Source organism: Anabrus simplex, chromosome 6, assembly GCF_040414725.1.
Source record: "Anabrus simplex isolate iqAnaSimp1 chromosome 6, ASM4041472v1, whole genome shotgun sequence".
In the NCBI taxonomy this organism is placed as follows: Eukaryota; Metazoa; Arthropoda; class Insecta; order Orthoptera; family Tettigoniidae; genus Anabrus; species Anabrus simplex.
The window spans coordinates 267,482,256-267,508,535 of record NC_090270.1 but is presented as its reverse complement, the minus strand read 5'-3'; the positions used below and the strand labels follow the sequence as shown (position 1 = coordinate 267,508,535).

Below are 26,280 nucleotides of genomic sequence, written 5' to 3'. Positions count from 1 at the left end.
CACACATAAAACTATGTTTTCTCAAGATTCGTAATATTCGTGGCGGTGAAACATTCCATTCTCTAATCATTACTCAGCACCACAAGATGGCACGCGCTGTACAATGCGGGTAATAGGATGGGTAAGACACAAGACCTCAGCGCATTTGATCACGGTGAGATGCCTGGTACCAGATGTATTGGGCACTCCATCCTTGAAGTTGTGCAGGCTTTGCACTTTCCCAGGGCTACAGTATCAAGTGTGTACCACGATTACGTGGATTTGGGCAAAATCACCGCCGACAGAGTCAACTGTCATGGTGTACGACGACTGACAACAGGGGGTCATGATCGCCTAACTTAGAACATAAGAGTGGATAGATGGGCCACAGTGCAGCAGATCACTCATCAATTCAGTGCTGGACAACGGCAACGTGTGAGCAGCCAAACCATCCAGTAACATATCATCATCATGGGGTAGAGAAGCACGCGTCCCACAAAGGTATCTCTGTTCAACACCTGTCACATGGTACTACGGATGATATGGGCAAAGGAACACAGTCATTGAATGCTCAAAGCACAGAAAAAGGTCATGCGGACAGAGGAGTAAAGGTGCCAGTTGGTATACGGCAATGGCTGGGTACGAGTGCATCATCAACCATGAGGCAATGCATCCCACTTGCCAGCAGGGTACAATTCAGACCAGTGATCGTGGTATCCTGGCATGCGAACTGTTCATGCGGGATGAAATGCGACCCCCTATTGTACATCTAAGAACATCCCTTACTGGTGAATGTTACAGGAACCTACTGGCAGATCATGTTCACCCTTTTATACGCCTCCAGCACCTTGGAGGTGACCTGTACCTACCGCAAGACACGGGTAAACGTGCTCCGCAATTCACCTGCCATATCAGCCAGATAATAATAATTTTAATATTCGTGGGTGTGTTAGTGCTTTATTTAAGTGTGAACTTCAATAGCCGTGAAGTACTATGATGCTAAAGGCCGTAAATGAACGTCTGTCGAAGTTCGAGAAGCAGAATAGCATGTGGAGAAATAAATTGTAATTGTCTTGTGTTTTTTAATAAATGAATTTAAATAAAAAATAAAATCCTGTTTATATTTGATCCCCCCTCGTAACAAAATTGCTCTAGCCTGTACCAGAAGACTTAGTGCACTGTAAACACTAGGTCCCACCAACAAAGGCCAGCTGATTACAAGGCTACCTATCATCTATGTATATATATAAAATAAGAGTTTTGTCTGTACATTGCTCAGAATTTAAAAAGGATGGATGGTATTTCTGTATCAATCATGCCCACAGTAACAAGGAAATGCACATTTATCTTTTTCGTAATTTCTGTCTGTCTGTCTGTATACGCATCACGATAAAACGGCTGGAGTGAATTTAATGAAAATCGGTATACAAAGTCGGGTAAAAAGTCTCTGCATTCTAGGCCATAAATAATTTTAATCACGCTGACTGAAATGGTAGTTTAGGGGAAGGCCAAACATTTAATTCTCAAATATTTATGTATTAGTGGTCATATCTTAATGAAAATCGATATACAAAGTAGGGGAATAATTTTACTCATGCTGAGTGAAATGGTAGTTTAGGGGTAGGCCTAAAATTTAATTCCCAAATAATTCTGTTATTAGTGATCATGTCGATAAACACTACATAACTAAAGTTATATACTGTATTTCCGATCATTTATGTCTTATACATTGTTACCATACCGGCTATGATCAGAGATATTCATGAATTTGGATTTTGGTTACTAAGTCCTTATCAGCGCCGAGTCACGAGAAACTGGGTAAACAGAATTTAATGAAAATCAGTATGTAAAATCGGAGAATAAGAAACTACAGTCTACGATATAAATAATTTTATAAGATGCCCTAATATCACAGAGTCGAAAGAAAACTAAATGTGAAGGCCTACAATATAGAAAGCTCATAAAATTGATCAACATTAACATTACAGTGACCGTTGTTTGTTGCGTTGTGCTTTGTCTTCTGTTGCCACTCATCACCGATAGATAGGATTACTGCTGCGTACAAAGTATTTTTTTAAATTTGCCTTACGTCACACTGATAGGATAGGAAAGGGCTACGAGTGTGAAGGAAGCGGCCTTGGTCTTAATTAAGGTACAGCCCCAGCATTTTCCTGGTGTGAAAATGGGAATCCACGGAATAACATCTTCAGGGCTGCCGATAGTGGGGTTCGAATCCACTATCTCCCGGATGCAAGCTCACAGCTGCGCGCCCCTAACCACACGGCCAACTCGCCCAGTCATAGGAGTGTAAAAGTCTGCCTAAATATTGGCGGGAAATAGCTGGGGAGTTGGGTGACTTTCTTCTTTAGCATGCCATTCCTCTGTTTCATAAATTTTCTGATACTTCCGGTACGTAACACACTGGTTCATCATAGCATTCGAGCTATTCAATCCCTACTCTGAGGCACTGATTGGAATGAGCAGTGTGCATATTTAACGGAATAATGGCAGAGAAGTGTTCATGGCTGTCTGCGGCCTGGTCATTCCAGCTTTGGAACTTTGGACTGTTAGATCGGCACCGTAGTACTGTATTGGACATCAGATATGAACATAACATTATAATATTATTATTATTATGAACATAACATTATTACTTGTAATGTAACCGCCAACCAGGCTGAAGTAAAGAATATATATCTTAACCTCAAAGTTAAGGTCGTTAGAATTTCCAGGGACATTACGTTTTTAAAGGAGTGCTTAAGATATGGATTGGTTCCCAGATTCTTGCAACATTTACAACGAAAGAACATTTCATCCCCAAATATACAACCCACCCAAGAAAAAATTAATTCTATTTGGCTGAAAAATGAAATCAAAACACTCTACAGGAAAAAATCGCTCCTGAACTTGCAGCTTTACAAAGTTCATCTAAAAACTTCGTCCAACATGTCACCTTTAGAATGGGACTCCTTTTCTAAATTTGCTAACGACAAGGTGTCAATCGCGGCAAATAAAATACAAGAAGTTTTCAACAAAAAATTGACCTTTCTTAAAGAATCAAAAACTAAATCCGTCAAATCTTTCAAAACCACATGAACACCCTCTCCTCAAATCAAAGTTGTTCCAAACACTGTAAATTTATCCAACACTAACTTTTCAAACAGTGAAATGGATCTTTTGAACAAGGGTTTCAAATTCAACTGGCCCAACCCCAACAAAATTGACGATCTGGTGACCAACATTGCCGAAATCGAATCAAATATTTCAAAACTTCCTATAGAATTCCGTAATGATGTTAAATACGAAATTAAAAAGAAGCTCACGTTACTAACCAGTGAAATAAATTCCAAACCTTCTTTAAATCTTAACAAGCAAATAATTGAAGTAAAGAACAAAATCAGGAACAATAATGTAATAGTCACAAAAGCCGACAAAGGCTCTACTACTGTATTATTGAACAAAAATGAAGATTTCTTTTCCGCCAATAATTACAAATTAACTGACAAGGATCCCACTTTAAAGATCCAGCGTGGTTGAAAGAACTTGCTGAAAAATTCATCTTTTCTCTTTCAAGAGCATGAACAACAAAAACTCACCATTATGAATCCCAGGTTACCTACTGCTAAAGCCTTACCAAAAATACATAAAAAAGATGTGCCAATGCGCCCTATTATAAACTGTCGAAATAGTCCCACCTACAAGGTTTCTAAATTTTTACACCATTTTTTAAATAGCCATTATAAGTTCAATAATGAAGCCTATGTCAAAAATCCAGTTGATTTTTGTAATAAACTTTCTAAATTCAAGTTACATGACAATCACGTCATGGTTTCGTATGATGTCACCAATATGTATAATAGTATACCAGTAAATGAAACCATTAGTTTAATAGAAACTAACCTTTTGAAACATAACACTATAAGCAAATGTGAAATAGATGAACTGATCAACTTGCTAAAATTTGTAGTAAACAATAACTCCTTTACATTCAATAACAAAATTTACCAACAGGAGGGACTAGCGATAGGCGACCCGATATCTGGAATCCTTCCTAACATTTTTATGGATCACCTCGAGACTAACAAGATAATCAATAAAAACAATGGTCTACAGCTTTGGCTAAGATACATTGATGACACATTTGCCATCATTGACACACATCGCAATAATAGTGATAACATTTTAAAGACCCTTAATGACCTTGATCACAATATCAGGTTCACTAAGGAAGACGAAATCAACAGGTCTTACTTCCTGGACTTAACCTTGACCAGAGCCAGTGATAATTTTATTTTCCAAATTTGCAGAAAGCCCTCCGCTGCTCCTTTGACAATAAAGAATGAGTCGTTACACCCTCAATCTCATAAACAAGTAACTTTCTACAGTTTAGTTCATCGAGCATTAAATATTCCACTATCCCCTTCTAACCGAAAAAAAAGAGTTTGAATATATAAAAGAACTTGTGAAACTTAACGGCTATAAACCTAACCTGATCGATAAGATTATTGGTAAAATAAAATAAAAAATACTACAAATTTAATTCCAGATAACAAAAGAATAAACACTGCCACCTTCACCTTTACTAACCCCGCCATACACAGCATTACTAACCCATTTAAGAAGCATAACATCAGAATTGCCTACCGAACTCGCAACACTAATCGGAATATATTCTTTAATTCCAACTCGGTAAATACTTCTCAAGACAAATTTTCAAACTCTGGTATTTACAGACTCAAATGCCCCCAGTGTGAATTTTCTTATATCGGACAAACTGGCTGCAGTTTTAGAACTAGATACTTGGAACATTATAATGCCTTAAAGCATAAAAAGTACTCTGCCATGAGCAACCACATGAGGGATTCCAGCCACAATTATTCTACAATTGATCAGGACCTCCACATTATAAAATATGTAAATAAAAGCAGCTTAATGACTGAATTGGAAAATACATACCTTTTCTTGGATCAACATTTTAATAATAATAATAATAATTTGAATGATGTCCCTGAGAACAACAGCCCATTAATTGAACAAGTCACCAATTTACTCACTAATCTTAACCCATTAGCGCCTAGCGTTGCCATATGGCAACGATTTTCGCACCTTTTTCTTTTAATGCTGTAGGCAACAAGAAATAATCTGGAAGATTGTGGTGTCATCCGACAGTTATAGAAGAGTTTGTAGAATCTAGTAATCATGTTTATTTCATTTTAAAATCTATTGTTGTGACACAAAGACTGGTGGACTCTTGGTTATTTTAAGATTCCTGCGAAATGGCTGCCGGCTTCACGTACGAAGGATATAAAATCTAAAAGTGAAGTTCTTTCATTGGATTATGCTTACAGTAGGGTTGTGCACACTTCATTATATATGCTGTAAGTATTTGAAACAGTATGGGCGCACAATGCCGTAGTATTGCTTGTTGAATCATTAGCGTTGCCATATGGCAACGCTAGGCGTTTATACTCAGTAAAATTGCTGCAGCTGTCAGATCATAATACTTCATACTGATTCATACATCTTCATTGCAGGAAGGGATTTTCCCTTTTAGAAGCACTGATATGCTACTGACTGAAGATCTCGATGGTGATATTTTTGTAGAACCGCCCTATGTAAATGTACTTACAGATGAGGGCTCCTGGTGTTGAAGATGATGGTGGGCTAATTGATAATCTCTCTCTTGACAGTTATATGTCAGTGCTGAAATGAAGCTTGTAAATAATGAAAGAATCGGGATTAGTTACGATGGTGAAGGTGTGTTACCAGAGGACGCAGTGCCTTTTCTGTCTACTGATGCAAGATCTGTTTCAATAACCGACGCTGCGAAAGAGCGGATAACTGATAGAGGAAATAATAAATTAAACAAAAAAACCAAGATAGACCGATGGGGCTGATTTCAATATTGGGTGACTGTTGACATTTCTGGAGCCTAGTTATAGCAAGTGAAAATCCATGACTGTTGTTGACATTTTTGAATTGTTTACAGATAACCAGCTGATCGAACATTTAGTTCGAGAGACTAAAATGTATGGAGTGTTTTTAAATTGTACGGACCCACAAATAACTTGTGATGAAATTCGTTGCTTTATCGCCATACTTTTCATTTCTGGATATAATAGGTTGCCCTCCAAGCGTTCTTATTGGGACACGCAGGATGATATGAAGACAGTGAAATATTGTCATTCTCTATCTCTGTGGCTAACGCGCAAGTATTGAGGGTGGACTTTTATATGACTCCGAAAGTATAGACTAATAGTTTATAACTGCATCTGAAGTTCTTTGATTCTTCATTTTCTTATTTTTGATTATATTCTGTTGTTCCAGTGAGTGTTTTATTTTGACAGGCAACGAACTGTACATATGTGTCTATATACTGTAACAAATATTTTCTCCTTTGTTCAATAATTCATTTTTTTTTGCCATGATGTGAATAAAAACTGATATTCCATATTATTACAATAAATAATGCTATTTCAACATTGTTATTGCACGAAAAAAAACACTTTGCAACCTAAATTCGACTTTCAAAACTCATTGTTTAAAAATAGGTAGTGCAAGCGCCTAGCGTTGCCATATGGTAACGTCAAATATCTTATGACCTAGCGATTCCAAAATTCTGAAACTTGTTCTATTAGTTTATTTTGGTCTCAGACATGCAGCAAAACACAATAAGTAAGCAAATATCAGAAAAAAATTAATTCAGGCACTAATGGGTTAATATAAATCATAACAGTTTCACAAAAATCTTCAATTATAAACCTTCAAATACCCCTCCAGTCGTCATAACAGATTCTCCCTTACCCCCTTCCCATAATACAACTCCGCTGCCAGCTTCCAGCACTCTCATTGTTGCGCCCACCCCAACTTACTCTCCGCCTAGGCAAGCACACAGATACAACACACGCAGCAACGGGCATAAATTTAACAGACCCCCTTGAACAGCTAATGTTTCAGGTCAACGCTCATCCAACATAAGAGGTAAGCAATCTTAGTCTCCTATTTTGAACACCCTATTTTCAAGGCCCGAGTACATCTTTTTCCTCTTTCCATTTTCAGATTTCAGTTCACGCATTTGGCATCTTATTTTTTTCCGTTTTGGTATGGAACTCCCAGCAAAAATGAAGCGGCTTCTGGCGTGATCAATCCTGTTTGAAGTGTTACTACTCCATGTCTGCAACAATATATGATTTCTCTCACCCGTTCCCACGTATCTATACAAGAGTGGGATTTAATTATTTCTTCACTTAAAAGAATATAACCATCATGTTTTGTTATGTATGAACATTCTTATTAAGTGACTGGCAGCCATGAGTTTATTACACTGCCAGCTCTGTGTTGTACCTTATGTTTTTAACCTCTGGCAACACGATTACGTGTTTTTTCTAACTCAGCCATGATGAACACTCGTATATATTTTCACTCTTGTTTTTATGTTTGAACATTCTGATTGTCTGACTGGTAACAATGATATCCTAACGATTTTAATTATTTCACTACCAGCTCTGTAATGTACTTTCTGTTCTTATCCTCGGTCTCAACTCGATTGTGTTTTTTCTCTTAGCCATGTTGTAACATTCTGTGTTTTATCCCACAATAGTTTTAAGCCTATTTTCATTTTATAAATATAAATGTTGATTCTTAAGGTGCCATATATGTTAAGGACACTAGGTTCAGGGCCCTGACCTAACTTTAGGCTAAGATTTAATTTCAGCTGATGATGCTTACGACTGTTAAGCGAAACATGTCCCATCTTACAACACCTGTTGTAATGTTTATTTCCTAAATATAAGGAAAGATAAGTATTGGAAAGGTGGTGTTAACTATTATTCTTGTTTTAATGTTCATACCGTAGTACTGTTCGTTAAAAGTGAGAAAATGTGCAGTTTTTCATTTGATCGTGTATTTTATGTGATAACATTGCTTTTATTCGCTACATTCCAACTGATGTATTTTGTAATGACCGATGTATATGTTGACTTTAGGTAGGAAAACCACAAGGTCAGTCTTTCTGAGAATCCCGTAGTGAAGCACGGGCACATCAGCTAGTATCTGATAGTGTACAAAACATTTTCTTGTCTGGAACAGAACCCTTGAATGATTAATAGATCAACAAACACAAGTAATTGCTGTTAATCGATAGCCAAATGTAATGTAAATGGATGACTAGGGTGTAGAGTTTATTACTGGCATTTAAAACATTGAATAGTTATAGCAGCCATAAATTTAGTCCTGTGGTTAGTGTTGTTTAGCTCTGAGCTTGCATTCAGGAGATGGTGGGTTCGAATCCCACTATTGGCAGCCCTGAATATGGTTTTCCGTGGCTTCCCATTTTCACACCAGTCAAAATTCTGGGACTGTACCTTAATTGAGGCCACAGCTGCTAACCTCCCAATCCTAGCCCTTTCCCATCTTTGCATCACCGAAAATCTTCTATGTGTTACTGTGAAGTGACAATAGCAAAAGGAATAATATCTCGCCCTAAAAGTATGCTCCAAAGAGTGATGATAAAGAAGAATATGAAATAATAAAAGGAGCACAAGGATTTGTTTCTGAGGATAGTGAATATAAAACTGAAAATATGAAATAGGGTGGATCTGGAACTGTGATCATAGCCACTTTAACTATTAGATTATCATGCTCGATAGCTACAGTCGCTGAAGTGTGGCCAGTATCCAGTATGTGGGAGTTAGTGGGATCAAATCCCACTGTCGGCAGCTCTGAAGATGGTTTTCCGTGGTTTCCCATTTTCACACCAGGCAAATGCTCGGGCTCTATCTTAATTAAGACCACGGTCACTTCCTTCCCACTTCTAGCCCTTTCCTGACCCATTGTCATCATAAGACCTATCTGTGTCGGTGTGACATAAAGCAACTTGCAAAAAAAAAAAATATTAGATTTCATGTGAGAAAAATATACCAAAAGGGCTATGTAATCCTTAACAATGCAGCCCATAGCAGCATAAATAAAAGTTAGGATACTAAAGACGAGAGAGAGATTGAGATATGAAGATGTGGAAAGAAAAGTGGAAATGTTGAATGATAAAATGGAGAAAGATTGATTGATGGAATTACACTCAAAAGTAAAGCGAGACAAAGAGACAATAACATAACGACCTTTCTAAGCACAGCATAAAGCAGGAGATTTGGATTAGAAGATGATACTGTATAATGAAGAAGAACCTTCTATGGTCACACCTGTTGATACAATTGCTAATGTTTCCTGTCATTCCCCCTGTAGTGATAAAACTGCCAGGGTAGCAGAACTTCTCCACTTTCTCAATGATATGGTTCCTTAGCCTGAGCTGTGTGGTGTTGAAGTTATTGAGCTACATCTCCATTATTTTCTGAGCACTGATTTTAAGCCAAACCTTTACAGCCTCAGGTTATAGGTCTTGCAGCTTCACCTGCATATACTGGTAGGCAAAGGTCATCCACAAAATCCAGTTCCTCCAGTTTTTAATTAGTACTTCATTGAATTCCTCTCTGTCCATTTGTTGCTTGTGTAATTACCAGGTCCACAACAATCAGAAAGAGGACTAGTGAGATTATGCACCCTTGTTTCACGCAAGTTGTCACCTCAGTCAGATCCGAAAGTGTCCCTTGGTGTTCTACCTGGCATGTTTAGTTGTTGTACGTGCTCTTGATGAGGTTAAGAATCTTCTTTGGGGTGCCAAAGTTATGAGCTTTCTTCATTCTTGGACCACTACTATTTGTTTTGTACATATCTCAGTTGAAATATTACAGTTACCATTTATATGCCAATGACCTTCAAATATACTACCACACAAAACTGGAAGATATTCACATAGCAACGACAGAATGAATGCCGACACAAAGTATATCATTATATACTTATGAAAACTTTATATTAATAAATCTCGCCAAGACAAAAGCCGTTATAGTTTGACAATCAAAATTAATAAACATGACAAAGACTTTTGGAATTAATTGTCAAATTATGCTATTTGCTTTACGTCGCACCGACACAGATAGGTTTTATGGCGACGATGGGGCAGGGAAGGCCTAGGAATGTGAAGGAAGCAGCTGTGGCCTTACCGCCCCAGCATTTACCTGGTGTGAAAATGATAAACAACGGAAAACCATCTTCAGGGCTGCCAACAGTGGGATCCGAACCCACGGTCTCCCAGATGCGAGCTCACAGCTGTGCACCCCTAACCGCATGGCCATCTCGCCCGGTAATTGTCCAATTATAGCCCCTCATATTTTAGGTATATTGACAAATATTCCTTGTTTGACCCTTTACAGTCAGGCGTCAAAAAGGGACACAGTACGATCACTGCCCTATTGAAGGTTACATATTACATTAGATACACAAGTTAACAGCAGATGACATTTACTTTTCTTGATTTTAGTAGTGCACTAGCTGATGTAGCCATGTTTCGTTACGGGATTCTCAGAAAGACTGACCTTGTGGTTTTCCTAACTGAAGACAATAAAGGTAATTACAAAAACGTCAGTAGGAATGTATCAATTAAAAGCAATGTTATCGTATAAAATACTTGATCAAATGAAAAACTGCACATTTTCTCACTTTTAACGAACAGTACTAGGTGCCGATCTAACAGTCCAAAGTTCCAGAGTTGGAATGACCAGGCCGCAGACAGCCGTGAACACTTCTCTGCCATTATTCCGTTAAATATGCACACTGCTCATTCCAATCAGTGCCTCAGAGTAGGGATTGAATAGCTTGAATGCTGTGATGAACCAGTGTGTTACGTACCAGTAGTATCGGAAAATTGATGAAACAGAGGAATGGCATGCTAAAGAAGAAAGTTACCTAACTCCCCAGCTACTCCCCGCCAATATTTAGGCAGACTGTTACATTCGTACGACTGAGCGAGTTGGCTGTGTGGTTAGGGGCGCGCAGCTGTGAGCTTGAATCCGGGAGATAGTGAATTCGAACCCCACAGTCGGCAGCCTTGAAGATGTTATTCCGTGGATTCCCATTTTTACACCAGGCAAATATCTTAATCAAGGCCAACGCCGCTTCCTTCACACTCATAGCCCTTTCCTTTCCCATCGTCGCCATAAGACCTAACTGTATCGGTGCAACGTAAGGCAAATTTTAAAAAATACTCCATACACAGCAGTAATCCTATCAGAGATGAATGGCAACAGAAGACAAAGCATATCACAACAAACAATGGTCAAAGTAATGTTATTGTTGATCAATTTTATGAGCTTTCTATATTGTAGGCCTTCACATTTAGTTTTCTTTCAACTCTGTGATCTTACGGCGTCTTATAAAATTATTTATAGTGTAGACTGTAGTTCCTTATTCTCTGACTTTACATGCCGAATTTCATTAAATCCTGTCTACCCATTTTCTAGTGACTCGGTGCTGATTAGGACTTAATAACAAAGATCCAAATTCATGAATATCTCTGATCGTAGTTGGTATGGTAAAAATGTATAAGACATAAATGATCGGAAATATAATAAAGTTAAATCCCATATCCTAACACCATGAACAGGAGAAAGGAGGAGATTGCAGAGTGAAACAATGGAGTACTGAACAAGGATTAAAGCCCAGAAACAGATGATCTAAATACAAATTAACGTGGTCCATAGTTGCCCAAAACGAAAGAAGAAAGAAACATGAACTAGACCAAAACACTGGAAATAAGGGGAAGAGAGACGAGAATTTGATATCCCTTCACTCATTCTGTCTGGTGCCAAAATTCCATATGAAAGTTTGATAAATAATCTATGTGTGATTATAAATGAGAATCTAAATTAGAATGAATATGTCACTTGTATATGCTTCACTCCGTCCTCTGAAATACCACCAAAATTTATTACCACTAAATATGAAAGTTGGGCTTTCAATATTCCATTTCTGTGACGCTGTATTCATTGATGCAGCTAATTTACAAATCAGGAAGATACGAAGGACCATGAATTCATGCATCTGATTTATACACTCATGTTTCTAAAAACCAGAACACCTAGAAAGACTAGAGGTAGGAAGTTTATATTCACAGGACATGTGCATTAGTATGTTCTGAAGAAATGAAACCATGTCATCCCTCAGGTTCAAGGTCCTCATTAATATCTCGGCACACCACCACCAACTGGTAAAATGTGCCTGTGGCTCTCGTTGTCTCTATAATCCAGAGGTAATGGATCAGTGTGACTTGAGCAGATGTACGTTAATACTTTCAATACGGAACAATGAAATTTTTATCTTTAAATTGAGCAGATGTATGCGAGAACCGCACCGTCAAATGAGTTTGAAACAGAGCGCATTATTGGCATGAGAGAACGTGATGCATCCATCCGGGAAATTGCTGCCGTGTGGGACAAAGTGTATCGGCATTGCAACGGGTGTGTACAGAATGGTTCACAGAAGGCCATAGAACATGATGAGATGGGTCTGATCGCACCACCCAGACGCAGCCCCCCCCCTGAGAAGATTGACACCTCATCCAAATGGCATTGCAGGACAGTTCCGCGTCCTCCTCGGCTCTGGCGCAACTGTGTAACACATTGTATGCTATCAGGTATGACAGTTCGTCGCCGTTTATTATGGTCTGGCTTACCGGCGTGTCATCCACTTCCCCGCCTACCTTTGACTAATGTGCATAAACATGCTAAATTGCAATTGTGTATGGAACGATGTCACTGGGGACAGGAATGGCAGCAGATGGTGTTTTCGGACAAATGCAGGTTCTGTTGGTTTGAAAATGATGGCCGCATTTTGGTTCATCGCAGACAGGGGAGAGGCATCACATTGACTGCATTCGCACAAGACATACAGCACCAACTTAAGGCCTTATGATGTGGGGTGCTATTGGATACAACCACAAATCACAGTTGTGCGTGTCCAGGGCATTGTGACCAGTTTGACCTACGTGAATGACATCCTGCGACCCGTAGCCATACCCTTTCTGCATGACACCCCAGACGCCATACATCAGCAGGACAATACACGATCACATGTTGTTGCACAAACATGTGCCTTCTTGTTGTCACAGGATGTCAGACTGTTGCCCTTCCCCGCCCGATCACCGGACTCGTCGCCAATAGAAAATGTGTGGGATGTGATGAAACGACGGGTGCGACGCTGTGACCCAATGCCAACCACCAAAGATGAACTTTGGAACCAGGTGAATGCAGCATGGATGGCTATACCTCTGGATTCCATTCGCACCTTATGTGCGTTGATGCCATCATGCATGGAACAAGTTATCAGTGTCCATGGAGTACCCAGTGTCTAGTAGACAACAGGGCACATGCTTAACCTAGGTTACTGAAATGCTAATCGTTTCTGCAGAACATGCTAATGAACATGTCCTGTGAATATGAACTTCCTATCTCTAGTCTTTCAAGGTGTTCTGTTTTTTATGAACACGAGTGTAATTTCCTTACGATATGACACACATCACACCTTATTACAAAAACTTCCCCTTGTGAAATTTTAAGAACTCGGAAATCTTCATGTAGCTGTGTTGGTGTTCAGATCCATGTCTGAGAGAACTCTCCAGTATCTGTCCTCAAAACCTACATAACTTTCCTCTTTTTGCCAGCATAATACACACTCTGTTACCACCCTTGCAATCTGTTTAATAGGTAAGATGCCTATAATTGCTCATAATGAGATGGGAACTAAATTATGGAAATCTGTTCCTAAAAACATCGGCAGCATTAACTCTTTTAAAGTCATTCAAATCTTCATTCTCTCAGTCAAGTCTCTTAGGTGCATAAATCAACAGTGTGAATCATCATGGAGGGAGGAGGGGGGAAGTGTGTGTAAATTTAGTTAATTTTCATTCATTTCAGTATGTTAATAGTTTGACTAATGATATGTATATATGGGTATAAAGTAGCTCTTAAGTTGCATATCTTTTGAATTTATACTACAAATTAGGTTTTTTTAAGTGTGGAAATAACACTACAAAGATGATGAAATGAGCTTTTTTATATTTAATATATGTCATAATTTTTACTGCACAGTGATGAGGTGAAGTGTAAGAGAGGACCATGGTTCCTAACTTTGTCACTACTAAGGACAAGTAAATAAATAAATGATCGTGAAGAGTATGTTATATTAAGAAATTAGGAAGTATAATTTCACTAAGTGTAATCAATTTTGAATTTATTGGACCGGAGTGTTATGATTATAATTGTATACCAAAACTGTCTACTTAAGCATTGTTAGAGGTTTCTACATGAACAGAATGAATGTTTCAGGGTGAAGACAGATGAATTAGCTCCCATCGCCAGTGAGCTTCTGGAGAATCTTTTTGCTGCTCTGACCTTGCCTGTATCGCAAGAAAATGAATACATCATGAAAGGTATAGAACACACTCAACTAATAATTATTATTGGCCTTGATCTTGCTCAGTAAAACTTCAGTACAAACTGAAAATAATGCTTTCTGTCCAGAAACATGGCTGCTGATTCATAATAGAAATATTCTTTTCTATTTTTACATCCAGCATTCAAGTCTCTTAGGTGCATAAATCGACAGTGTGAATCATCATGGAGGGACGACAGGGGAAGTGTGTGTAAATCAGTTAATTTTCATTCATTTCATTATATTAATAGTTTGACTAATGATATGTATATATGGGTATAAAGTGGTTCTTAAGTTGCATGATTTAGCAAGGGATAAATTGTCATATTTTAATGTTCAACAGTTACATAGGGGTTGGTGATCCCATCGCCCGTTGCTCTAGATCAGGGATGGCGAACCTATGACATGCGTCACTAGATGACACGCATACACAACTTATGTGCATGCTGCACAACACACTAGCATATTTTAATGTTTTTAACATGTAATGAATAGGTCAAAAATCTACCAACATGGCATATTTTAACATTACATTTTCATGAAGAAGTACGTCACAATTCATTCTATGGTCATATTTTTTACAAAATTTATTAGGCTAGAACAAAAATATACCTTATTTTTAAACTTTACCTGTTATGTGAAACGTAACTTCCAGTGATGTTTGTAAAATAAAATCGTGAAACATTCAGACGAATGAATTTATAATCGTATTTAATGCAATCTAATGCCTAAAAGAAATCAAATGAGGGGGTTTCATGGTGATTTTAAAGGAAATGTCCACAAGGAATGTCCATATGCTGGTACAGTGCTGTAAGTTCTTAAACTTGAAATGACCAGAATGAGACTGGACATCTCTGCATACAGGAAATTAGATGGCCTGACAGTGTTGACTTCTGGAGTGGGATTTTTCATTCTGTACATTCAGAAAAATGTTTCCCTTTGTGCCAGTTGCATCCAAAGCCCCAGAAATAAAACATGGTATTTGACCATTTGTTTTACAAATGGTGAACAGCCTGTCCACACGAGGCAACACAGCTTGCTTATTTATTTATTTATTTATTTATTTATTTATTTATTTATTTATTTATTTATTTATTTATTTATTTATTTATTTATTTGTTTGTTTGTTTGTTTGTTTGTTTGTTTGTTTGTTTGTCATATGGCTTTACAGGTATAGTACATACTTGATTTTGGAAAACAAATTATATCGTTAGGCTAAGAAAGAAGGCATACTTTCCAGTATCAAATCTGCTAAATGTAACTTAAAAGCCTTTCAGTCTGTCAAACACACAAGTTCATTATAAATATTACACTATAGCATACCTGTAAAAAAACACTGTTAAACAAAGAATACAATACACACTATTAAACAAAGAATGACATGTTTCGTTCTTAAAAGAACGTCATCAGATTCTATCACACTCAATATCTGAAAATATTTATGTTTATTTCTGTCTGAAAAGACATGTATTTGAAATTTGGAACTTATCTTAATGAAGTCCTGCTTTGTCCCCACTCCAGCATACAATGCAAGGCGTTTAAAGAACAGCATCTCTTTCATTGGCTCGTATCCAACCGCCTGCCCGTCCCCTGACTTATGTCACCCCTCACCCTCTCCCTGGTCAGGTCAATAACACACTGCACTTCCCCTTAAGTTGCTTTACCCTTAGTGTTCCCTTAGTATTATCATTGTTGTTGCTCTTTTTGTTGTTGTTGTTATCATTATTATTATTATTATTATTATTATTATTATTATTATTATTAATCGATACGGCCACCTGTGGGCCACGTTTACACAATCTTCCTTCTGTCACGCAGACTGATACCCTTCTCTTTACACTCTTGCCAAAGATTCTTGAGTCTTTGACTTCTTCTTGCTCGTTCTTCCACCGAGATGTTCCGTGGCTTCGCATGTTGCTCTTCAGACGCATCCCTCAATCCCGCAACCTTCTTCCTAAATGATGTCCTTTCTTTTATATCCTCCTCCTTGATACCTATTTCTGCCAAGTCATTGTGCACGTGTGTAAGCCATCCCGGTTGTTTTTTCCACCTTTCCTGCAGAAGAAGTATCCTGTTGGTCAATCTCTCAGGGTTCATTCTTTTGATATGTCCATAAAACGTCAGTCTCCTTTTTCTCATCACAGTCGTGATTCTTTCTACTGTCTTGTAGAGCTCCAAATTCGATCTTAACCGGAATGTGTTTGGGTCACTCGTCGACTTTCTAGGGCCTAAGATTTTTCGCAAGAATCTTCTTTCTCTTTTTTCAAGGACTGGGTCAGCCATCCTCGTCAAGGTTTCTGCTCCATAAAGGCACTCTGTTCTAACCACTGTGCAGTAATGTTTTAACTTGGCCTAAATTGAGAGAGACTTGGACTTATAGGTGTCATGACATAGTCTGAATGCCAGCTCCATCCTTCTCACCCTCTCCTTTAATCCCTCCTTTTCATCTCCATTGGGGGTGAGTATTTCTCCCAGGTATTTAAATTTTTGCACACGCTGGATATCCCCATACAATGTAACAAGTCTGTCCGTGTCGCCTTTTTTTATAGAATCCATGAATGCTGTTTTCTCGAAAGAGATTCTTAACCCTGTTTTGACTGCAACATTTTGTAGTTCTTCGACTTGTTTCTTGGCTGTTTGACGGTTGTCTGTAATAAGAACGACATCGTCTGCGAAGGCAAGGCAATCCAACATCATCGCATTTTTTCCACAACCTATCTTTACCCCATTCTTCATTCCATTTTCAGTCATTCTCAGCCTCCATTCCCTAATAACTTTTTCTAAAATGCAATTAAAGAGTAGTGGAGAAAGGCTGTCTCCTTGCCTCAAACCCGTTTTTATGTCAAATGGATTTGAGAGTTCACCCATAAATTTGACTTGAGAAAAAGTGTTTGTAAGAGATTGCCGAATTATGGCCAGAGATTTCTCATCCACTCCAAACTCCTGCAGAACGTTCATGAGCACTCCACGATCTATGGAATCATATGCCTTTTTGAAATCAACGAAGGTTATGATTGTCCTCTTCTGATTTCTCATAGATCTTATTTTTATAAGTGATTTTAGAATATAAATCTGCTCAGCACATGAACGCCCTTTCCTGAACCCTGCCTGGTATTCACCAATTTGTTTATCTAGATGTGTTTCAAGCCTCCGCTGCAATGCTTTGGATAGAATTTTGTATGCTATAGGAAGAAGAGAGATACCTCTGTAGTTGTTGACGTTAGTTTGGTCCCCTTTTTTGTGTAAAGGATGAATGAGTGCATTTTTCCAATCACTTGGTATTTCTTTTTTTTTTTTCCCAAATAAAAGCGAATAATTCCTCTAGTTTTTCCACTATATTTTCACCTGCAAATTTGAATAACTCTGCAGTAATTGAATCTTTCCCAGGAGCTTTGTTGTTTTTTAATTGCTTAATGATGTCCCTAATTTCTTCCTTATTTGGTGGTAATGAATCCTTCAACTTGAATTGAGGCTCTCCAAATAGCAATCCATCTTCGGGAGGTTCACAGTTCAGAAAATTCTGGAAATAGTTGGCCAGATACTCGCAGTTCTTCTTGTCACCAATAATGAGTTTCCCTTGTTCACTTTTAAAAGATAGATTACCAGGGGAGAATTTTTTGATTTTGTTTTTAAACCTTCTATAGAAATCTCTTGTGTTGTTTCTCTTGAAATCTTCTTCTATGTTGTGCAGCTGTTCTTTCTCGTACTTTCTTTTCGTATTCCGAAGAATTTTTGCTGTGTGTTTCCGTTGTTCCTTGAAGTCTTCGAAATTCTTGTGATTAGTACACCATTTATTCCACGCTTTAGACCTTTCCCGTAAGGCTACTTCACAATCGTCATTCCACCATGGATGTTTCTTCTTTTTGGCGATCATTATAGTCTTTTCAGCTGCTTCTTGTATCCTCCTTGCCATTTCGTCTCAATTCGAAGATTCCAAGACCTCAAGCTCTCGTTTATAGTTCTCAACAATCTCTTGGTTTATCTTGAGTTCATCAGTTTGATATTTCTTGATTTTGGGTGAAGGTCTCTTGAAGGACTTTGGAATAAATCTTATCTTGACTCTAACAAGGTAGTGGTCAGAATCTATGTTTGCACCTTTTTGCACTTTAACGTTCAAAATCTCTGCAGGGTTCGATGTGGCTACATGGTCTATTTGGAACTCCCCTAACATGGGATTTGGTGAACGCCATGTCATTAATTTCTTCCTTTCTTTCTTGAATTGGGTGGACATTAACTTGAGGTTGAATGCTTCACACACTTCAATAATCCTTTCCCCATTTCTATTGGTTCTTATATGCCCAGGATAACTGCCAACTATTTTTCTGTATTTTCTTTCCTTGCCAACTTGAGCATTAAAATCACCCATTAATATTTTAATCATATGTTCCGGAGTTTCCAACAACTCTTTTTCCAGGAGAGACCAGAATTCTTCAACTTTATCTGGATTTTTCCTGTTGTCCTCATTAATAGGTGCATGCACATTGAAGATAGCATATGATTTGTTTCCACTCTTCAAGGTTAAGATGGAAAGCCTAGGGGAAGGTGATCGAAAATCAATGATTGCATCTATAATTGAATTGTGAACAAAAAATGCTGTTCCTAGAATTGAAGGTGATTTTCTTTTATTACCCATTTTATATTCCCTGATCGCTGGTTGACCCTTTATTATCTTGTACTTGCCCATCATAGATACTTCATTAGATGGGAATCTTGTTTCCTGTACAGCGAGTAGCTTGATCTGATATCTCTCCAGTTCTTTGATAAGTTCCATCTGTTTACCGACTCTTAGGAGGGTATTGACATTCACTGTACCAAAGAAGTATTTTTTCTTGGTCCTGATTTTGCGGGGTGAGGGATCCTCCGACTGATCCCAACATGATGGTGCAGGGCCTCCAGAATCCAATGCCCTGTTTAGACCAGACTCTAACTGGCCCCGGATTTTACCGGCTAGGGTAGTTTCCGATGTGCGTTGTACCATCATGGTAGATTGTGTGAATCATTTCACATGAGGGTGGAACCCGTAGGTCCCACAACAATTAGAACCAGATTGGTAAGACCTGGAGCATGCTTAAACAGCCGACCCTGACCTGGATACAGACGCTGACCACAACACCGCCCGCTGCGGGATCAGACATGTGTGGATTTACATTTCAAAGATAGTTCTTCCACCTTCTTCACCGTTGGGATCCAAATTCCTCATTCGCTGCTGAAGCTGTTGACAATCTTCGTGAATGCTTTTTATTACTATCCCAAAAAGCAAGGATGCCTCTTCCGCCAGTTCCGCCGTACCAATGATCTTCATCTCCGCCTTCACTGCCGTTGAGGTCTTCACCCGTAACCCTGAGCTGGGACCCTTACCAGATGATACACACTGGGTCAGTGTGCTCTGGGACTCACATAGGCAGGGGCGCCACTCCCTGGGTAGGGCTGCCTCCGAAGAGGGTCCCTACCTGCTACCTGAATTATTATTATTATTATTATTATTATTATTATTATTATTATTATTATTATTATTATTATTATTATTATTATTATTATTATTATTATTTCTCGTATTACATTTATTTTTTAAAACTCTCCAAGGTTTCTTAATGAGCATTTGATGGTCTGCTAATTGAATACTAGAATGCGAGAGGGAGCTAACCCATACAGACATGAAACTGAGATATTTTGACTTCTGCGTTTGTCCTTATTGAATGAAATTGAGCACATTAACAGCCACATTTTTGGTTCATAAACAATTATTTATAGTCCAGAAAACATAGGAAAAATAAAATCTCCTTCTGATTTCCATTATTTGTATGAAAAATGTTGAATCAGAATCACCAAATCTGAAGAACGAAATGTTTAAAATAAGTTACTTTTACAGCAATCAAATTTATTTCATCCATTACTTGTTTTAAAATGCAGTTAGGTTCAGATTTACTTCAACATGAATTTCTTGTTACATTTTAGGTTTATTAATAGTGTCTGGGGTTTAAGTTACACCAACTCTAAGCAGCCATCTGTCACAGTCAGCCATGATGTCAACACTAAAACATGTGATGGCAAGCAGGTGTGCTATTGGCTACCATTAGCTGACGTATTGTTACTGCGTGGCTTAGCCCCCTTCTCTCCCACTGCAAGATTGCTATTCAGAGATATTCCAAAATCTTTCTTTTGTACAGTGGGAGAGTAAAAGTGGATAATAATTATTCATATTATGTGGGATAATAAATATACTGTATAATGCTAATATCCAAATATGTTCATAACTCATTTTTAATAGTTTGTGGGTTAACCCCCTCTCACATTCTAGTACACAATTATTCTGGTAATTTTATTATTATTATTATTATTATTATTATTATTATTCATTCATTCATTCATTCAACTTCGCTAATCGGCCAACTAGGGACCACGATAAGCCTCACTTTACATTCTGGCATTTGTTCGTCTTTCGCTTGATCCACGTCGTCTTCATTAGCTCACTGTGTTTAGCACGACGTTCTTCTGTCCATTTAGCACCAGTTGCCCGTTTTTCGTCCCGGAAAGTCCCAAAAGTCTCGATGGCTGCTCTGAAAAGATTTCGGTCTTGTGCATCTTCTGCTTGTAGGCCCAGTTCTTTAAGATCTTTCTTGACATTAACGTACCATGGCATTGCCGTTTTTGGTTTTGCGTCAAATATACTGAAGATACGTTTCGTCCATCGAGAGTCGATCATCCGTTGTATATGACAGTAGAAGCGAACTCTGCCTTTACGCATTGTGTTCGTGATCTTCTCTATCTTAGAGTATATTTCTTGCCTGGATTTTCTAATGTAGATGCCATTTATTATTATTATTATTATTATTATTATTATTATTATTATTATTATTATTATTATTACTACTACTTCTTTTTTGGAGACTTCTTGTAAGATGTTATTTTTACTGATAAATGATAATCCAGAAGATTGTCTCAAGTGGTGAAGACTGTGCGTAAAATCAGAGAATTTACTGCTGATGAGAATATCCTAACTTAAAGGTCTGAAATGTGGGTTAGGATATTCATATCTGTAGTAAATTCTTTGAATTTATGCACTGTCTTTGCCACTCAAGACTAGCTATTAGATTAACATTTTTTTTGCTAGTTGTTTTACGTCGCACCAACACAGACAGGTCTTATGGCGACGATGGGACAGGGAAGGGTTAGGAGTGGGAAGGAAGCGGCCGTGGCCTTAATTATGGTACAGCCCCAGCATTTTCCTGGTGTGAAAATGGGAAACCACGGAAAACCATTTTCAGGGCTGCCGACAGTGGGATTCGAACCTACTATCTCCCGAATACTGGATACTGGCCGCGCTTAAGCGACTGCAGCTATTGAGCTCGGTAGATTAACATTTATCATAAAAAATAACATCATAGAAGAACCCTCTAAAATCAAAAAATAAAGAAGTTAATAATAATAATAATAATAATAATAATAATTGTTACCGTGTTTTGGTGGTAGTTATGCATGAAAGAAGGTGCTGGGTGGTGAATAGGTCTCAAGCTACTAAAATGAAATTAATTTGAAAATTTAACAAGGTTATATTTTCTTTTTAAAATTAGGTAACACCAAATAGAACAGGTACTTAGTAGCCGAAACACGATTGAGAAAAACATTTACATAGGTACCCCATTTGGGGCTTCAAAAGTCAGAAACATAATTCTTGAGCAATGAGCCCAACCTTACAATGAACACCATACAACAAAGGGGCCGAAAACCCCCAAACATGCCAGAAACATCTGCTTCCAATTACATCCAAAAGCCTCCTTGAGGCAGAAACACAATTTTCAAAAAAAGGGCAACTTCCCCCTAAAATACAAGCCTATCATAGGCCACTCCGAACTCCACCTTTAAGCCGTCCTCAAAGGACATATACACAGGGGCAAAATACCCAACCTACTGAGGTCTGTTAAATGACAAGAAGATTAATACATGACCTCTAAAATACCATTTGAGAGGAGGCGAACTTGCACTCCTAATACACTTTGCTTAAGACCTACTTGGCACTAGGCCGTTAATACAAGGGCTAATCCCATACTACAGAGGTGACTTAATAGCAGTTTACCTTACATTACGGAAGAATTGCTTGAGAAAAATAAATTCACCTCAAGACGATGTGAGTGGGAGCTCGAGAGGGTTAAGCACTCTCTATCCCGATATGTCGTTTTAAAAGAGAATATATGAAAAGAGTAGTTACATTTTAGGAAAAGGTTACATAGTTGAACGCTTAGAACCCGCCCCGAAAGTTAAACTGCTGAGCTAGCAAAGAAAGAAGTTATTAATCGGCCATTACCTTGTTGTTGACCGCTGCCGAAGAAAGAGGCGCTTCCCGCCCCCTACTATGTACTTAACACACAGAAAGATAGAACAGAAGTGGCCGAGAGACCCAAAAATCAGCAGTTCAAATACTCTCGCGGAAGTTTCTAGGCGTTAGGGGAATGAAAACACCCTCCCACAAACACTTTATTGGGTAGGACACAGCAACATATTCAAGTTGGGGGAAGATACATCTGATTGGATAGAAATTAATTTAAGAAATTCGGGATTGGTTAGGTTCAACACAAGGGGAAAGAAGGGGTGAATATTGCCAACTTAAACAATGACTGAAAGAAATTTAACAAAGAACAAACTCTTGAAATTAAATTTTCTCCAACAAAATAGTTCTTTGACTCCGCACTAGGTTGCACTATTGTTGATCTTCAGTAGTGTCCTCTAGGAGAGAAAGTTTACACTTCTTACTTCAAGCGAAACAAAAACACCTCAAAAATGACACAGTTCAAAAACTCAAAATTTTCCACGTGGTGACATCTTCTGAGAAGGTAAAGAATTAACAGCGTAGATAAAGTTCAGACTTCCTCCAGCAGAGGAGTTTCACCTGGCGCAATTTTTAAATTAGCGGCGTGGAGGTGTACCTCCCGGTACAATAATAATAATAATAATAATAATAATAATAATGTTACAGGGGTTTACCTTGGACTACAGAGGTAAGGAAGCTTGTGGGATGAATGGCTGGTCAGCGTAGCATTTAGAGTGAAAGTTGCTCTAACAAAAATTTGGAATTTTTTAAATTTCTTCTTATAAAACCCGAATACAGTAGAACCTTGAATATGCGTTCCTGGAAACTACGTTATCCCGTATTTGTTCAAATTACGTGGTTCCGCGAACATCCTAATTAAATCACGTTGTAAAAATCCTGCATTATCTGTTTTTTGAAGAAACAGGTTCCCAGATCAAGCGTCCAGAAATTTCAGTCCCATCAACGCTAAATCCTCGATCACGCGTTTTTCAAGAAACTGTATCTCACGAAAGGACGGCTACGGCATACTTACGGTTCTTGGTGTTAACGTCCCGTCATTGCGATAGAGGAAGTATTGTACTGGAAAAGCGATTGACGGTGAACTTGCATAAGGGACCATCTTAGTATTGCATTTGGGTGGTATTGGTTAGAGAATCCTCAGAAATCATAAAGCAGAGAGTGGCTACAACAATTGGAAGGAGACGGAGCGCACTTTGGAAGCTCTACTTGAAGACGGAATGAGTTTCGTCAAATGTTCATACTTGCAAAACGTTTGTTATGTCCAGAGTTAGATGTTTATTTTTTTACTTTTTGCAATTGTATTGCCGAACAGGTTTTCAGCACTTCCCTCAGGGCATTTTATAATCACTGGGCTTTCAGGCAGGAATTGAAACTGCTCCTTCTTAACACAAATGTAGTTCTGGTATTTTAATATCATCATATACAATTATGTTATTGAGACCAGAACAAATGTTGCACCTTACATACATAAAGCCGTGGGAAGTTTTAGGATTGCCTATTACTGTTTTAGTCCTAATATAAGACTGAGAATTTCAAGTTTTTGTGTTAAAATGTTATATAAACTGCAATCGTTTTATTTGCGCACGTTACATTTACAAAGTTTGTAGCATTTCGCACTCGTACCAACTTATACAGCGAGCACGCTTTCCACTTGAGCTCAAGGTCATGAATAACCGTAATTTCTGAAGTTCTGATGATATTTTTTCTCTTTCCACTTCGATAGTGTTCAGTGACAGGCAGAATTTAATATAATGCATTCGAGAGCTTTCGAGACTCGATACTTACATCTGAAACCATATTCTCGAGTTCAGCGTAATCTTTAAGAGTCGATGTAGGCCTAATTTACGCAGTACAAGATTTCCATAAACTGACTACGAACTGTATACTGGTGTCCTAATTAACCCGGGAACGCCGGAGTTTTCAATTTTCGTTTCTTTTAAATTTTTGTTTAATATTCCCAGCATTCACATATCAGAGAACACTTAAAAGTCATTTTTCTAAAAATTGAATCGTTGGTTTTTAAATGAGGGCCTGGTACCATACGGTACCGCACGGCGCTTGACATAGCTTTTGGTTGGAACATAAAAATTGTTACCTCTTTAGAATACCATGGAACTGAATGCTTAATATTGTTACAGAATATCACTTACAAATTACTGAGCAATAAACAAAAGAAGAAACGGTGTTTATAGGTTTATTTGTGATATCCCTTTGGAATTCCGAAATATAACATTAGTTCAGACGTGACACATCTTTAGGAAATACGAGTAATATTACTTCAGCTTTTCTTATTTAGTCACCTATTTCCACTCTTCACTAGTTTAGAATGGCAAAATGCTGTTTACACAAACGCCCACACTACACGTGATGCATTCTGTGCGGCCGTGGAATTCGCATTCGTTCGCCGCACAGCTCCTGCTTTGGTTTGTCGGAGCGATATAGTGATGTACGCCATTGAATCTCAAGGTGTCAGATACACTAAGAAGTGTAAACAACTGCATTTATTTACCTTAAAATATCACCCAAATATATATGTCGTAATAAATATTTTGCACCTACCCTTTTCTGATTGTGGTACTTACACATAGCCACTTAGAAGGAAAATGCCAATGAAATTTTCATTTCTTCGGGGTTATTTTTTCGTTTGTAAAAAGCATATACCGGTAGTTGTTGACTTCAGAGCACAAGAAATTCATAATTTCATCGTAAAGAAAACCCTCATATTTCGGTCGGCATCATATATCGAAAAGTGGAAAATTTCGCACTAGGGAATTGGAGTGAAATTGGGCCATACGCCATCCAGGTACCTGGTGGATGAGGTGATGATTTCGCTCTCTTCCCGGGCCATGAATCATTATCGGACATGGATTATCTACTCCTGTGCGGAATTTGTTGCTTTAGCACTATTTTTGCTGGTACCCGTGATTGACCTCCCGTAAGGTTATCTGCGAGACCCCCTTCATCATCCTCGGATAATACCTTAGATTCCAGTGGTTCAGTATGTCATGCCGTTTAATTTTTAAAAGTAAAATATACAATAAATTATAGAGTTTTATGACACACATAAATCATTATTTACAACTACAGTATGAATTGTTACCTTTGAAGTAAGGAGGAGAAAGTAAACAGAGAGGCATGGTAAGCGCCGTGTGGTACCATACGGTACCAACGGAATAATTTGTATCATAACAGCTGACACAAGAATGCTGACCAATTGCTTGTTATTTCAATTCATGGACTTATATTTCAAGACAATAAATCACATGATACAAAATCGTATTGTCAATATTTATAAACAAAGTAAAGCAACTTACTTTAGACAGGTAGTCATTTTTATTCCTCTCGACACGATCTCAAATTACAAGCAGTTGTTGCCGCAAACAAATACTCAAATAAAACCTTTTGTTGATTTTAGGCATTGTAGAGAGTATCTCCTTGACAATGTAAAGCTAAGTTGCCAGATTTATGGCGCGAGTAAGGATCAGTATGAGAAAATCAGAAGTAAGGCGCACTGGTACTATACGGTACCACACGGCGTTGCCGGGTTAAAATGGAAGATTAAAAAAAAAGGGATTTCGCCATCATGTTGGGCGCTTTTGTATCTAATGTGATTTATTTTATTAGAGTAGAGAATTAAAAACTACTTGTGGTCG

The 26,280-nt window shown here is 38.1% G+C and overlaps 1 protein-coding gene across 2 annotated transcripts in view; it reads left to right on the top strand.

Moving 5' to 3' along the window:
* Cse1 (chromosome segregation 1) overlaps positions 1-26,280 on the top strand; it is a 296,434-nt gene that overhangs the window by 125,348 nt on the left and 144,806 nt on the right. For both annotated transcript variants that reach the window (XM_067150404.2, XM_067150403.2), the window contains exon 13: positions 14,196-14,299. In XM_067150404.2, the coding sequence (XP_067006505.1) occupies positions 14,196-14,299 (104 nt within the window). The remainder of the gene's footprint in view (positions 1-14,195; positions 14,300-26,280) is intronic.